We start from the raw sequence: 15,501 nt of genomic DNA, 5'->3' as shown, positions 1-15,501 counted from the left end.
TCAAATGCATTTTTAGAAAAAGAGTATTATACATCATTTGTGGTGTTGTTTTTGCACTCTATGTGTTGAAGTTGTGATATTATTGAAGTTCCATTACTAACCTTTTTTCTTTTAATACACACTTACCCCACATAGCTATTTGCACACATGTTTTTATGAGAAATACCTAGAGTTTCATTCACACTGGCCAATATTGCAGGTCCAATGCTTTGGATCCAAGATACAACAAATTACGAAGTAACTCGTACAACTAAGAATTACAATAAAATCTCTTTTATATGATATCAATCTTTGCAAGATGAAATAGTGCCAAGACTTTCAGTAAAGAGAGTGAAATTGAAGCGGAGCAACGATACCGCCGCTCGTTTACCCGCACAAACTTGGTTATCAATAAATGTTTCTGAGAGCCCCTTGAGTCGCCCGTCTAAAAAGATGGGAAACCATAAATGGTGAACATACTTGGGCTGGGGATGATTCCCTAGAAGTGCAAGACGTCGAACCGCAAGATCCTCACTATATTGTTGATGGAAGATTTTAACTCCACGAAGAATCAAAGCAGCAAAAGCAACATGGCGCACTAAAATAAACTCAGTCGATCTGAATAATCGACTCTGCAAGGACACAAACCTTTTTGGCTCCATGGAATCGCCAAATAAAGAATGTAATGTTTTTCTTCGCAAACATACAACGAGCACCGGTAGATGTTGACGAAGACCATATGATTCTTGACGATCTGATGTCCTCTCACCTCTCGGCACCAAGATGACTGAAGAAGGCGAGGGGACCAAAGGTATCCTGCCAGTGGTTGTTGTTCGTCCAACCCTAGCTAGTGGAATAGGTCTCAGTTCAAGCTACCCACCTTTTAGGCTAACGACATTGCTTGATCATACGTGGACCTACTTGCTTTTCGACTCGTGTAGGTCAGGATGATTGTGAGGTTTCAGAAGATGACGTAGGTTGCTTCAAAGTGAATAGAAACCACCCCTTAAATGTCTACAAAAGCCGGTCATAAGATTCCGAATGAAAGATTTTCCAAATATCGAGGACCTGTATAAAAATAATAAATAAGTAATTCTAAGGCAGAATTAGGCACTTGTAAATTGTAATTTCCTTGGCCAGCCCACACGCAATGATACCAAAACATCAGACAACCAAGCATCATACACACATCTACCCTAGGATGCATGCATAGTTGTTGTTAGACTACGATGCATGCCTATTTTTTGCTAGGTGTTTCCATGCTATTGGGGTTCTACACGTTCTTTTTTTTAATAACCAGGCATTTAAGGGTTTTGGCACAGTTTTACGTATAATGCGGGTTGATTTTGTTTTCGGAAATAAATAGTACGTACACCATGCCCCTCTTTGTAACATTCCTCAATAGAAGGGACCCACTGAAGATCAATGTTGATGGAAAGCACTCCAAATAATGCCTTGCGTGGCAACTTGGGGTTTGTCGTGCAAAACGAGCTCGGGGAGGCAGTGGCTATATGTGTGGGTCATATCCAACATATTTAGAGTCCCCAACTCAGTGCTAGGGCATGATTGCAGCCGTGGTCGAGATATACTTCCTCCTAGTGAAGCGAGCCATTAGTGATAATGACCATGATAGATCGCTCAGTGGTGTCCTCTTTCAGGAAATAAAAAGCTCTGTCTGGTTTAATTTTTCTCGTTTATTCATCATTCATTCTTCCAGAGAATGTAATAAGGCATCATACTTTCTAATTGCACATAGTGCAAGCCTGGGGCAATATCCTCAGCCGCATGGTCCGAAGCTGCGCTGATTTTGTACTCATTTTGGTCACCAGTGATTCTACTGGGCGACGAAGATCTAGTTTCACATCTTAGCATGATTGGAACGCATGTACATGGTGGTAAAGGTTAACTTTGTGGGCCCGCGGGTGCGGTTTCGGGGGCATAGGTGATATTCAGCTAGTGAGCGATGCTAGGACACCTACATGGTTGTTGTTGGACCGTGTTGCTTAGTTTTGCTAGATGTTTCCATGTTGTTGGGGTTCTACACGTTCTCTTTTAATAACGATGCATTTATAGTTTTTGACCCAGTTTTCTCTATATAGTGAGTTGATTCTATTTTTTTTGAAAATAAGCCCTACTTACACCCTACCCCTCTTTGAAACATTCCTCAAAAAAGGTACTACGTCTGGCTATCTCAAACGGGGACATGTTAATTACGTTAGATTCTTGGATTACGAATGCAATCAAGCCAACTACTCTTTTAGTTTGGGTTTGTAAGACTAAATACAAAACTGAAGAAAATCAAGAATATAGCGTAATGAGGATTTGTAACCTAACAACAATAGAAACCCCAAAATCGAGAGAGAGAGAGAGAGAGAGAGAGAGAGAGAGAGAGAGAGAGATCTTTATTGACTTGGCTCTCTCGACTAATAAATCAAAACAAACGGATACTATGTTTGGTTTACCATCATTGGAATTGCATTGCTAATGTAGAAACAACAATGATACTATCATATCTAAGAAAAGTCTTTTTGTAAAAGAAATAGTAGAACTCACTCCCTTTTGTGTAAGGCCCATCCAAAAAAATTGGCACTTTCATTTCTAAGCCTAGTGTAATCTGTTCCTTCATCGCCAATGTTGTTATTCTTTTGATGTGTTGTTCTGTAACGTTGGTTTGTTGCTAATTAATTAATACAAAATGCATGGGTTCATTACAAACGAGAATTTTATTCCCCAATGTGTGTTGGGTCCTGTTGGGTGATAGAGATGGTTGTATCGAGAGAAAACGAACCGCCTGATGCATAGTCGTTTAAGAGTCATCGGATTGGGGGTCGGGGGGTTCATAAGTCAGAAAAGGCGGGCGGGAGGGAGGGCATGGAGAAAATCGCGCAACACGTGGGGGGAGGGAGAGGGAGAGGATGGATCAGATCACACGATTAGTTTTTTGTGACGCTCGTATCATGAAATGGGTGCTGACTGTCGAAATTAAGGAGAAAGAGGAGAAGATTGTCGCTTTAGATCCAGATTTTTTGGAAAAACTCTGCATTGTTATGAGATGACTTAGAAATGTGCTTGTGACAAAACAAAGGGAAGAGAGTTTATTTTGGCAATGGTTATCTATTGTCTTTTTTATTCTCCATGCTGCTGAGAAACCGTCCAAGACTGGTCGGTGTCTGCAAAAAATTAATTAATGGCCACTATTCTTTGATGGACGGAGGAGAGGGGAGGCGCGTGGGCAGCCGATGCGTCGACGTGCCCTTGCCGGGATTGGGGTCCGGCGAGGGAGGCGCCTTCAGCGGCGTCCTCTGCCCCAGGCGCCTCGCAGCTCCCACACCCAGCAGCGTCCCTCCATGGCGCAGCCCCTCCGGTCGACCCCACGCGCCGGAGCCGCCACCTAGCACCATCAACACCGAAATCTAATCAATCATCCATTCGTGCATGCATATGCAGCAGAGCAGACTAGCTAGGACCCGGAACACCCAAGCGAGGGAAATCTCTTGGCACTCGATCGTGCGTACCTGGAGCATGCCGCGGCAGGCGATGCGTGGCGACGGCCAGCAGGGGCAGGATGACGGCGGCGGCGACGAGCAACCAGATGGCCATCCTTCGGCCCATCAAGCCGCGTGGGCGGATCACAGTCAGGGACGGCTTCAGCTGGCGAGATCACGGGTTCACAGCTCGAGTAAGCTAGCTAGCAAGCACTCCACTGAGACACTGCTTGCTCCCTGAGAGACTGTGACTATCTCTGCCTGCGGGTGTGAGATTGTGGGCTGTTGGACGTACAGTTATGGTGTTTTGACTGGATGAATCCTCCACCAGGGGCGCTGGATATTGCCTCGAAGCATTCGCAGCCGTTTCTTCCTGTGCTGGCTCCCTCGTGATGCACCCGTGAGTAAGCGAGGCATGCAGCTACATCTTTTTCATTTATGAAATGCTTTTTTTAAAGATGGTCCAAGTTAATATGAGCCATTAATTTTGCCCAATCCAATGGCTAGTATGTGTCTAACCTCTTGGGAGGTAATAAGGATCAATTAATTCCTTTATAAGGTCAATATACGGACTTTGCACATTACATAAATAAGGAAATATAAATGATTACTTCCTCAATCAATTCCTCTATTTGTACTAAATCAGCGACACTTATTTTTGATACGGAGGGAGTACATCTTAAAAGCGCCACAATTAAAGTGAACAAAAAATATATATGCTAATTACTACAATCTTTTTATCTTCAACTTTGAGATCCATTACTTCTTCACAGATTGAGTTTTTTTTTCATTTTTATTAAACGCAAAAACGTTGGTAAGATATACACACGATGTAAAATGGATTGCATATTCATCAAATTACTACTATTTGATCAATGTTTTAATGGTTTTCTCAATCTTCTTGACAATTTTTTCCTAGAGCCGATACAAATATTAGTATAAGATAGCGTAAAGTTTGAAAATATTTTTGTGTGTACGATGGTTCTTGGAGAATGATTACAGATTGGCAAGTATCATCGCGTGCCCGCGCGGAGCCCCGGCGCTATTCGTCAGTCGACGGCAGCAGTGATTACACCCGCTAGTTTAATGTTCATCATTACCAAAAAAAATGTTTCACACAGGAAAATTATATATGTATGCTATAATTAACTTATTACTATCTAGTCGACCGGATCTTAGCATGAGACAACTTGCCTCTGACTATATTAAATTTATTTTTTCCGCCATTTACCTCAGAAGTCCAAATTGATATAGAGAAGTGAACAATACATTTTAAGACTTTGAAGCATGACAACTTATTTCACAACAGCAAGATTATTCTTCTAACACATTAGTAAGAGACCAGAGGTGCACGGAAGTCACCATGGCATGCATATGCTCGTGCCCAGACTCCCAACACTTACTAATTGATCGGCAGCGGCAGCAGGGGAATCACCACCCCCGAGTTTTCATTAGGGATTGGTGAGGGAGGATCCTTTAGCGGTATCCTCTGTCCCAAGCGCCTCGCGGCTCCCATCCCTGACACCTTTCCTCCTTGACGATGCAGCCCGCCAGTTTGACCCCACACACCAGTGTCACCACCTAGCATCATCACCATAATTACATCGATGGGCCCATCTATACATACAAAGAACGAAGCACAAATCCGGAAACAACCAAAGGGAACTATATGTACCTGGAGCATGATGCGGTGGGCCATGTGCGGCGGCCACACATGGATAGGAAGCTAGCAGGAGCGGGAGAAGGAAGACGATGGCGAGGACGAGAAAACAGGTGGCTCTTCGTTGGTACATCTTGCCGTCTTGGGTGTGGGTGGGTGGGCGGGGGGGGGGGGGGGGGGGGGGAGTTGGCTCGATGAGAGACTGAGGAGGAAGGAGAGGGGAAGTTGCGTACGCAATGGAAGGGGTATTTAATGCATCGGTGGTGTGCAAAGCTGAAATTCAAGGGGCGATATCGAAAAAGATCGGGAAAAAAGGCTTTAACGCAAACTAAAAAGGAAAAAAAAAGCTTGCACACAAACTAAATAAAAACCGGAGGCTCGAGTCAGTACCTACAAGACAATGAGTAAGAGATTGATTTGTGTGTGATGTGAGTTGTTCGTTGTCGGATTGTGACCCTCTAAAATCCCCAGCCAGCCGCTAGCATGGAAATTGTGTATGCAACATGCAGAGTGCTTAATGCATTTGTTGCGTGGACGTGGCAATATCGGAAGAAATCAGAAGAAAAAAACACTTCGGCCCAAACTACAAGAAGGAAAAAATTATATGCAAAGTAAATAAAACAGAGAAAGTACTGCCATTCCGAGTCAGTATCTAGTGAGAGATTAAGAAATGAGACAATTCCTTATTTAATATTTTCTTAAATTTTGTTTTTCTATTTGACCCCGATTGTTTTTCTTACTTATATAACGCCGAGTCTAAATTTTACGCCTTTTCTATCATTTTTGTACATTTTAAGCCTTAAGGGTTTTGAATGACATCTGAAGAGACCTTTTGCCCTTCACAAAGTATGTGGCCAAAATTTTAATAGATGCTAATACTGAAAAATATAATGCATGTCCAACCCCGCCCGACCCTGTAGACGTGTCGACGGCTACATTGTTAACTACTCTCTCCGTAAAGAAATATAAGAGTGTCTAGATCACTTTAGTGGTAAAGGAGTAGCAGGTAACTCCATCTTTTTTTTTTTACGAGGGACATTCAACTCCATATTGTACACACGCGACACACTTACTTTGCTCAAGATGATGGTGCATGGTGCCTAGTTTGGGATGACTCATTTCACAAAAAAAAAATTGGGATGACTCGCAACATAGCAGTGCCCATTACACACGCGCGCACGTACACAACACATTTTTTTTTGTTTGCGTGAGCACATACACAACATTTAGATCTGACTGTGGAAAAAAGAGCAATAAGCCAAACCCACACAACATGCAGCATCTCTCACGTGCAAACGCACTGTGTAACAGGACACATCAACCAGCGGCAAATAATCAAACGTCATTATTCATTGAAGAAAAACAGTGTAACAGGACACATACACGACCCGAACACACCAGAAACACAGCTGGGCCAGTGCTTTTCCAGATATCACCTCGTTACAAGTGACTGGAAGCAGCGCTAATATTTTAAGAACAGTTACAGCCGCTCATGCGTGATTTTTCTTTTTTTTTTCTAAATGAAAGTTCATAGATTTCAAAAAAAGTTCACGAACAGGAAAAAAAAGTTGCCCTATTAAAAAATTCATTGATTTTGAAAACAGTTTGTCGATTTTGAAAAAAAGTTCACAAAAATTTGAAAAAAGTTCATCAATATTTTGAAAAAAGTCCAACAATTTGAAAAAAAACCATCGTTCTGAAAAAAAGTTCACTGAAACTGAAAAATAATTTGAAGAATAGTTTATCGATTTAAAAAAAGTCAATTATTTTTTTAACAAATCATCAAACTGGAAAAAGTTCATGGATTTTCAAAAATAGTTTACAAATTTATATGAAGTTCATCAATTGTGAAAAAAACTGAATTAAAAAAAGTTCATTGGTTTCAAAAGTTCATCGATTTTGATAAAGAAAGGTCACGCATATCAAAAAGAAGAAGAAACAGAGGAACCAAAAAGAAAAAAAGAAAGAAGAAAGAAGAAAGAAGAAAAGAGTAAAAAGAAGTAACCAAACACATTCAGGTGCGTTTGCTGGATTGCTACCGTATTTAGCACATGAGGAGGAGGTCATGGGTTCAAGACGGGGGGTGTGCGCCCGTTTGCAAGCTATACTATAACAGGCGCCTTAAGCGCCGTACAGGAAATGCCGAAAAATTTCCCCTGTCTTCCTCTCTCGCACGAAGCGAAATGTATCAAGTTGAGCCACAAGCCTGCAACTAGGCTGGACCCATACACAATTTAGCCCGCCAAAAGGCCAGAACATTTGTACTTAACCAGCAGAGTATTAAGCTTTGCTCAAAATAATAAGAAAGAGTAGAGTATTAACATTATTTTGGTCCCACGAAACAAAATTAGGGAGTGGCTACAAATAGCGAAACTGGAGGTTTCATGCTTTTGCACGGAGCAAAAGACCGTTCCAGTCATCCATAAGCGCCATTAGAAGCACCACAGGAAATGAAAAGACAGTCCTAAGACAAGATTTTGCAGCCGTCGGCCACGCGCAAGTACGCGACGTTGCATAGCATGGGCGAGTGAGAACCAGATCGGCATACTGCTTTCGTACGCCTAGTAAATTGATGATGGCGGCGGCGGCGGCGGCGGCACGGGCTTCACCATCGTCTTCCAGCCGTTGGGGTCCGGCGAGGGTGGCTTCACGGGCACTCTCTGGCCCAAGCGCCGGCCGGCTACCACACCCAGCTTCCTCCTCTCACGTGGCGTCGACTGCGCCGACCGGCTACCCTGCGCACCCGCGTCGGCGTCGCCACCCAGTAGCAGCACTGCGAATCCATTCACACACACACTGTCACATAAGCTGGGATTTGGAGCTCGCAGAGGAAATTATATGCATTATGCATACCTGGAGGAGAACGCAGCGGCAGCGGCGAGTACGTGGCCAGCAGCACCAGGAGGCCGGCGGCAACGAGGACCGCGTGGACGGCCGTCCGGCGACGCATCGGTCGAGCTATAGGTGGATCCGAGACCACCGTACTCTGTAGATCTGATATCAGTACAGCTCCGGTCAGTAGCCACTGAGACAGTGAGACTCTGCAGACGTGAGCTAGCTGTTCACTGTAGGATTTGCGGCGTTCTTAAATTGTCGACCCGGGACTCTGAATTTTGTCTCTTCTCTTCCGTGTGTTGACCTCGAGGTCCGCACGGCCGTTTGTCCTGTCCTTGATCCCGCGAGTGCGGTATTTTTTAGGCTGGTCATAGCGGGAGTGATTTAGCAAGTAACATAACACTAAATTTTTTTTTGCTTACATGACATGTATTTAATGAGGAGAGAGATGATTGAAGTAACATAATATGTTACTGTAACATAACATATCCCAAGACAAAATGAGTCTACACCTTAATAAATGATGGCTTGCATGACACCACATATATGTTACTCTCCACTATGAAGGTTATAACATAGACTAGTAACATAAGCATGTTACTAGTCTAAGTTACTCTCCACTATGACCAGCCTTAGCAGTAGTTGAACACGAGTTCAACTCTACCCTATGTCCAAGAGGATTCTTAATTAGGGCATCCCCGCGTCCCTCAAACCTCCCGCAACCGTCGGCATCGCGCTCTCCGCACCGTAAAAGCCATCCAACAGGACCAACCTATCTTGTATCGATCTGCGGAGCAGTCCGGACGTGATTTTTCCCGCAATCCGAAGAAAAATGTGAGGGCCTTTGCGGGACTTCAGACACACGAAACGTCACTCTCCGCCCCTGGCCTACCTAAAAGAAAGGCGGAGCATGAAAACGTCGGAGAACCTGTAGGAGATGGAGCTAGCAAATAGGTTCAAACAGTTGATAGAAGCGACGGAGAAGAAGATCAAGCTCGAAGAGAGTAGGACCATGATCGAAGAGAGGAAGGGGGCACTCGAGGAGAAGAAGGTCGTGCTCGAGGAATAGAAGGCCGCGCTCAAGGAAAAGAAGGCCGTGCTCGATGGAAAGAGGGTGAAGATCGCCGCTAATGCGGACGATGCCAAGATATTGACCTTGAATATCGACTCTTTGGTTGCTGGCGCTAGAATTATCTTGCAATCCGTCCGCTACCAGATGTTGGAGGGGCAGAAAGATGAGTTGGCGACGGCAAAAGGTGAGGACGCGGCGAAGGCAGAGGCTGGCGCGGACGCGGGGGCTGCCTACACGGCGGCGACGACACCTCCTCGATCGAGGAGCAGCTTGCTGGGATTGCCGGTCCGGCAGGGCAGAAATGCACGGACTGTTGGACACTGGACTGATGTTATTTTAGATTAGAACATGTAAAAACTAAGCATATTTTCCTCTTTTTGGTTGTGATCGGGGTTGCGATCCGGCGCGGATGTGATCCGGCATGTTGTGTGGATCAGTACATTTAAATTTGAATTTGCTGACGGACATATACAGGCTACGGTTGGATGATGGGCTTTCACATCCATGTCCATAAACTGATCCCTGTCAGCGGACGAATACGGGAGAAAATTTACAAGTTGCCATCGAAAATGCCCTTAAGGATGGAAGATTACAGTGTTACCTTTTTTGCCAACTGACATGTGAATGTCATTTTTTAGTCACCTTCACGTCTCACATGGAGGCGCATGTGCAAGCTCATGAAACTCATTTTTGTCGGCTACCATATTTGTCCTATATAGACTGGAGATAAGTGAGCATCATATATACGAGTAGTTGTGCAATCGAAAATCCACAGGCGTGGACGAGCTTGCCTGGTCACGGTATCCAGAAGCGTCGGCTCGTTTTGGGATACGAGACATAGGCCGTATTCTAGGGCACGTATGTGGCTACATTTAATGCGTATAGCGGACGGAAGAAAACGACGTTGTATGGTGCGCGTCAAATGGACGGTAGATTGAAGACGGCTTGGTCGGCCTACCAGCTCCATTTAACTCAGCCCATCGCCCTCACGGCGACTCAATCTTCTCCAATCGATTCCCAAATCCAAGAAACCCTAAGCGCACACTCCATCTCAATCAACCCCAAATCGAAGCTAGGAACCCTTATGATGGCAAACAAGAACCAAGGTGTTGATCCGGTCATCCTGCCAATCGTGGCTTGTCCGGATTGCGGAAGGAACGTAGTCACCTATGTAGCCCGTCGCGGGTAGAACACCGGCGAGCGTTTCTAATATGATGTAACACATAGCATCGATCTGTTGGCAGCAGGTAAAGATTGAAAGTGACTTCTCTTTAACTTTTCCCACAGCTGAAGCAAATAAACTTGAACATGCCAATATGTACTTACCACAACTGATTTTAGTGTGACTGAAAATTCTGCATGAACAATTGTGTCACATATGTCTGAAACCTCTGATATGTCTGAAACTTCTGAATATAGCTAGGCATACAAAAATCTGATTGTCAATCCGGGCTTATGGGGATCTTCTAACCGACTTCACCCGCAAAAAAAAGATCTTCTAACTGACTTGCTAGACCGGACGTATATTATGTATGAAGACCAATGGATTTGAATACTGTTCGCCAAACCTGTTGTTTTTTTCCTGAACATAGATCAAAAACCTTGATCCTTGTAAGGTGTTGATTCTACAAAATCTGTATGTTTGGCCACACGTGAATCAAAGTTGTTTCTTGTGCTGTGGTTGGGGTGAGGTGGGGAACGTCTAGAATGAGTTTTCTGAATTTTGCAGTAAGGGGGTAGACTGGTGAGATCAAATTTTGAAGATTTTCTCCGAATTTTGTTTTCTCAGAAGCACACATGCATGTCTGAAGAACTAAGCACAACTATATTAGTCGCCGGTGCTTTATGCAAACAAAAGCAAAAAACTTTTTTCCCTGGGACATACAGGCATGCATGTTTGATGAGCTAACTAGAATGTTTTTAGCTTCCAGTTCACGCCACCTCTCACTGATATGGTTAAGGGTAAATCCTGTCAAATACCACTCGCACAAAGCTGAAAATAGCAACGGTCGATTTTTTTCTGTTTGTTGTTACATATATAAATGTGCACAGATTCTTTTATCTTCTTTTTTCATGAACTATATTTGTAATGTTTTTGTATCTTTTATGGAATTTTCCCCCTGAATTCTTCCACTTTTTCGAATGTTGAACTCTGAATTTCCAGCGTTTTTTTTATGTAATCTCACATGAAGGATTTTTTGTTTTGTTTTGTAGCCCCGCTGCTTTATTTTTGTGATCACCGCCATATTTCTGGATGAGTTCTACTAGTTACAAACGATGGATTCCAATTGAGGCATTTAGCAGGGAAGACATGGCTAATATTTATCTTGGTCAGTGTCTTTGTTTTCACCAACGGAATATATGGCTGGTGTACCATCAATGCGCGTCAGATCAGACGGCTCCGTCACCGTATACTACTGCTGGGCATTGCGCATCTGTTCTACTCTCTACGGTCACATTCATTACACGTACAAACGCGTCACTGTCCCATTGGCACGCATAGCGGGAGCGGGCGAGCTCGTCCGCTCTATCGCCATTCTCGTTGTGCAATACAGTATATAATTGCGTCGAACTTTGTTTGACATCGCTGGCCAAAAGTGCTTTCGTACACGGCAGCTAGCCGTTCCTTATGCTATGGTGCATATCCACGCAACACACCCAAAAAAAAAGATTTATTTCTGCCGTTTACCTCAGAAGTCCAAATTGATATAGAGAAGTGAACAATACATTTTAAGACTTTGAAGCATGACAACTTATTTCACATCAGCAAGATTATTCTTGTAACACATTAGTAAGAGACCAGAGGTGCACGGAAGTCACCATGGCATATGCTCGTACCCAGACTCCCAACACCTATTAATTGATCGACGGCGGTGGCGGTGGCGGCGGCGTCAGGGGAATCACCACCCCCGAGTTCTCGTTAGGGATTGGCGAGGGAGAGTCCTTCAGTGGTATCCTCTGTCCCAAGTGCCTCGCAACTCCCATCCCTGACACCTTTCCCCCTTGACAATGAAGCCCATTCATTTGACCACACGCACCAGCGTCGTCACCTAGCATCATCATCATAATTACATCGACGGGCTCATCTATACATACAAAGAACGAAGCACGGATTTGGAAACATCCAAAGGGAACAATATGTACCTGAAGCATGATGTGGTGGGCCATGTGCGGCGGCCACACATGGATAGGAAGCTAGTAGGGGCGGGAGTAGGAGGACGATGATGAGAAAACAGATGGTTCTCCGTCGATACATCTTGTCGTCTTGGGGTGGGGGGTGGGGGCAGTTGGCTCGATGGGAGACTGAGAAGGTGAAGAAGAAGGAGCGGGGAAATTGCGTACGCAATTGAAGGAGTATTTAATGCATCGGTGGTGTGTAAAGCTGAAAATCAAGGGGCAATATCGAAAAAAATCAGAAAAAAGGCTTTGGCGCAAACTAAAAAGGAAAAAAAAAGAAACTACACACAAACAAAATGAAAAACGGTGCTCGAGTCAGTAGCCTAACGAGACAATGAGTGAGAGCTTGCTTTGTGCGTGGGGTGAGCTGTTCGTTGTCTGATTGTGACGCTCTTATATCCCCAGCCAGCAACTAACGTGGATTGGATTTCGGCGCTGCTCGTTTTGCGTGTGTTGACGATGCATGGCTAGCTGTACGTTGCTTCCTAGTTCCACCCTCGTGACACATTTTGCTCTCTTTGCCAATTATCACGTGATTGCACATTCCCTTCACCTTCACGTCTGCCACAAGGCCAAATGAATCAAACTCGCAAACCCACCACTAGGTTGGATCGAAATGCAATTTAGTCTGCCAAAGGCCCATAACATTTGTCATTTAATAAGTCGGTGTATCATTATTTAGGGCGTGGCATAAATAGGCAAACTAAAAAAATCTGATTGACCATAACCTTTGTCATTTAATAAGTCCATGTATAATTATTATTTAAAAGGAAAACAATCTTGATCAAACCCCCCCCCCCCCCCCCCCCCAACCAAATACTCCATCCATTCTAAAATATAAAATATATTTTTTGGAAAAAGTTAAATTTCATTAACTTTGACCAAGTTCATAATCGAAAATATCGACATCCACAATACTAAATAAATAAAATATGAAAATTCATTTCATGATGAATCCAATGGTACCACTTTGAAAGTCAAACTTAAAAGAAGGTTTGACTTTTTAAAAAACTAATGCACCTTATATTTTCAAACAGAAGGAGTAAAAAACTCAACAACCCCAACGGTGCGGCAAAGCGCGCCAACCCTTCTAGTTTGTACTAATGGATGCAAAATTAACAATCGGATCATATAAACTATGTCAACTCCTTTGATTACAGATTTGAGAAATAAAAATTTATCAAGCCAGCTACCGTAGTTGTCTACCCCTAACCCTAGACTGCTAGGGTAAACTCTTCCCTCCAGGTTTCATCAGTGAGCACATGGATTCGCTTCCCCTCTATCCGCTGCTTCGGCGGTCGGTGGAGGGGAGGGGCATCATGGTGCCTCCGCTTCGGTTAGTAGTTTAGGTCAGAGTTATATATTTCTTACATGTGCGGCGCTCAGGTGGATGGCGACGCTTCTTTGAGTTTGTCTTCCGGGTTCTGATGCTCCTCGAGTTTGTCCATCTGGACGTAGTCTGCGGAGCTTCGGGGTAGGTTCCTTCCACCCCTTTGGGCGGTGAGGTTAGGGTTTTTGGTCATGTGGCGAGATTTGGTGTCAGATGCTTCAGATCTAAGGGTTCAATGGCGACGACAGCAGCTCCAGAACGCGCTGGTCCTTAGAGATACGTGCACAAAGACTTTCCAACTATCATCGACAAGGTCAAGCACCTTTAACAATTGATCTGATCTTTTTCATAAACAAAAAAAACTACTGTAGTTGTACTTCATAGAATGGAGATAAGTGAGCATGAGAGCATCATACGAGTGGCTGTACTATATTGAACTGACTCCAACTTATTTGACATTAACGACAGTGCTTTCGTACACGGCAGCAAGCCGTCCTTTATCCTCTGGTGCATATCCACGCAACACCCTGGAAAAAGCAGGAGATATTGATCGATCGAAGGAAGACAGCATAGTGTGCCCGAACATGCATGCCGTCGGACAGCCGGCCCCCTATTCGTTTATCGACGTCGGCGGTGGCGGCGTCGGCGTGTACACCCCCTGGCTGGCCTGGGGTCTCGGCGAGGGAGGCCTCCACACCGGCGTCCTATGCCCCAAGCGCCTGGCAGCTCCCACTGCCAGCTCCTTCCCCTCACGCGCCGCGCTCCGGCCGAAAGCACCGGCGTCGCCACCTAGCAGCAGCACTGCAATCACATCGAGGCACCCGATTCATTTCATATACACATGATAAGGCTAGGATTCGAAGCACCCAAAAGGATCTTTGATTGCATATGTGCATATATATACCTGGAGGGGGCGGCGGCAGGCGAAGTGCGGCGGCCGCGCATGGATAGGAGGCCAGCAGGAGGAGGAGGAGGACGACGGCGGCGGCGAGAAAACAGGTGGTTGTCCGTGGGTACATCGTGCCGTCTAGCGGGATCACAGAGCACTGGGCATGCACTGATGCTCCTACTACGGTTCGCTTAAATAACCACTGGTGAGACAGTGAGAGAGAAGAAGCTCTCTGAGACTCTCTACACGGCGTGAGCTGTTCGGCGATCTTTGGATCTTCGGCAGGAATTTGGATTGGGTTTTGCCCCTGCCCGTCTTGTCTCTTGCATACCTGTGTTGATCTTGAAGGCTTCATAGCCGCTTGTCCTGCCCTCCTACACGTGGTCGTGTGTATGCGATGCATATATGGCTAAGCTGCACCACACTAGAGGGTGATACACGCTTCGACGGCCAATCCGCGGTCATGAGTTAAGTTTTTCTTAACAGGCTATTATGTTTGAATAATACTAGCACACATGTCCATCCGTTGCAACGGGATAATAAAATTACATGCCTTTAGCTCAATATAAGAATGGATCAAGACTCCCACATGCCTGAATTCTCTAGTTCAACATGGCACCTTTTAATTAGAGCCAAACTAGTATATTCTTTTTTATTGGCACGTGCCCATAATTTGTTTCATTTATAATTAATCAGCATATTCTCTTTTATTGGCACATGAAAGCTACCACTGTCAATAATTTATGGTGTCCCTTATTCTAAACGAGCCGACTTAGCTCGATGCGCCGGATGCAGAGCATGCCCAGTATGGGGGTGATCGAACTCACGACCTCAAAGACCCGACCACATGTTGCTAGCCACTCAAACAAACGTGTTTTGCTAACCAATTGTCAGCGTGAATATTAAAGAATATAATGCAATGTCAGATTCGAAACTTTTTTTTGAACTTTTCAAAAACTAATAACTATGAAATGCCAAATATACTTGGCAACGTGAACAAATTTTCAAATTATGATTTTTTAAAATTCCACACCTTTTTAAAAAGGCGAACAAAAGATTTGAACGGAACATTTC

At 44.4% G+C, this 15,501-nt stretch overlaps 3 protein-coding genes and 2 long non-coding RNA genes across 5 annotated transcripts; all 5 read right to left on the bottom strand.

The window, feature by feature from the left end:
- Nucleotides 1-3,028: 3,028 nt before the first annotated feature.
- On the bottom strand, nucleotides 3,029-3,856 carry LOC147966428 (uncharacterized). Its single transcript, XM_087527254.1, has 2 exons — nucleotides 3,495-3,856; nucleotides 3,029-3,370 (listed from the first exon to the last, which is right to left on the bottom strand). Exons 1-2 carry the CDS (start codon nucleotides 3,589-3,591, stop codon nucleotides 3,174-3,176), a joined length of 294 nt encoding a protein of 97 aa, XP_087383380.1. The 5' UTR covers nucleotides 3,592-3,856; the 3' UTR covers nucleotides 3,029-3,173.
- A 783-nt stretch (nucleotides 3,857-4,639) lies between these two features.
- LOC147966427 (uncharacterized) lies at nucleotides 4,640-5,281 on the bottom strand. Its single transcript, XR_015607761.1, has 2 exons — nucleotides 5,140-5,281; nucleotides 4,640-5,045 (listed from the first exon to the last, which is right to left on the bottom strand). It is a non-coding gene; the product is annotated as an uncharacterized LOC147966427 (long non-coding RNA).
- A 2,123-nt stretch (nucleotides 5,282-7,404) lies between these two features.
- On the bottom strand, nucleotides 7,405-8,207 carry LOC125512826 (uncharacterized). The gene is made up of 2 exons (XM_048677903.2): nucleotides 7,978-8,207; nucleotides 7,405-7,897 (listed from the first exon to the last, which is right to left on the bottom strand). Exons 1-2 carry the CDS (start codon nucleotides 8,072-8,074, stop codon nucleotides 7,686-7,688), a joined length of 309 nt encoding a protein of 102 aa, XP_048533860.2. The 5' UTR covers nucleotides 8,075-8,207; the 3' UTR covers nucleotides 7,405-7,685.
- Nucleotides 8,208-11,691: 3,484 nt separating this feature from the next.
- On the bottom strand, nucleotides 11,692-12,558 carry LOC125512825 (uncharacterized). Its single transcript, XR_007285561.2, has 2 exons — nucleotides 12,176-12,558; nucleotides 11,692-12,081 (listed from the first exon to the last, which is right to left on the bottom strand). It is a non-coding gene; the product is annotated as an uncharacterized LOC125512825 (long non-coding RNA).
- A 1,232-nt stretch (nucleotides 12,559-13,790) lies between these two features.
- LOC125512824 (uncharacterized) lies at nucleotides 13,791-14,791 on the bottom strand. Its single transcript, XM_048677901.2, has 2 exons — nucleotides 14,443-14,791; nucleotides 13,791-14,339 (listed from the first exon to the last, which is right to left on the bottom strand). Exons 1-2 carry the CDS (start codon nucleotides 14,780-14,782, stop codon nucleotides 14,149-14,151), a joined length of 531 nt encoding a protein of 176 aa, XP_048533858.2. The 5' UTR covers nucleotides 14,783-14,791; the 3' UTR covers nucleotides 13,791-14,148.
- Between the last annotated feature and the right edge of the window lie 710 nt (nucleotides 14,792-15,501).

The sequence above is a fragment of the Triticum urartu genome, chromosome 6A (genome assembly GCF_056163025.1).
Source record: "Triticum urartu cultivar PI428250 chromosome 6A, HENAU_Tu73, whole genome shotgun sequence".
In the NCBI taxonomy this organism is placed as follows: Eukaryota; Viridiplantae; Streptophyta; class Magnoliopsida; order Poales; family Poaceae; genus Triticum; species Triticum urartu.
Note: the sequence above shows the minus strand (reverse complement) of the source record. Positions and strands in the feature narration are given on the sequence as shown.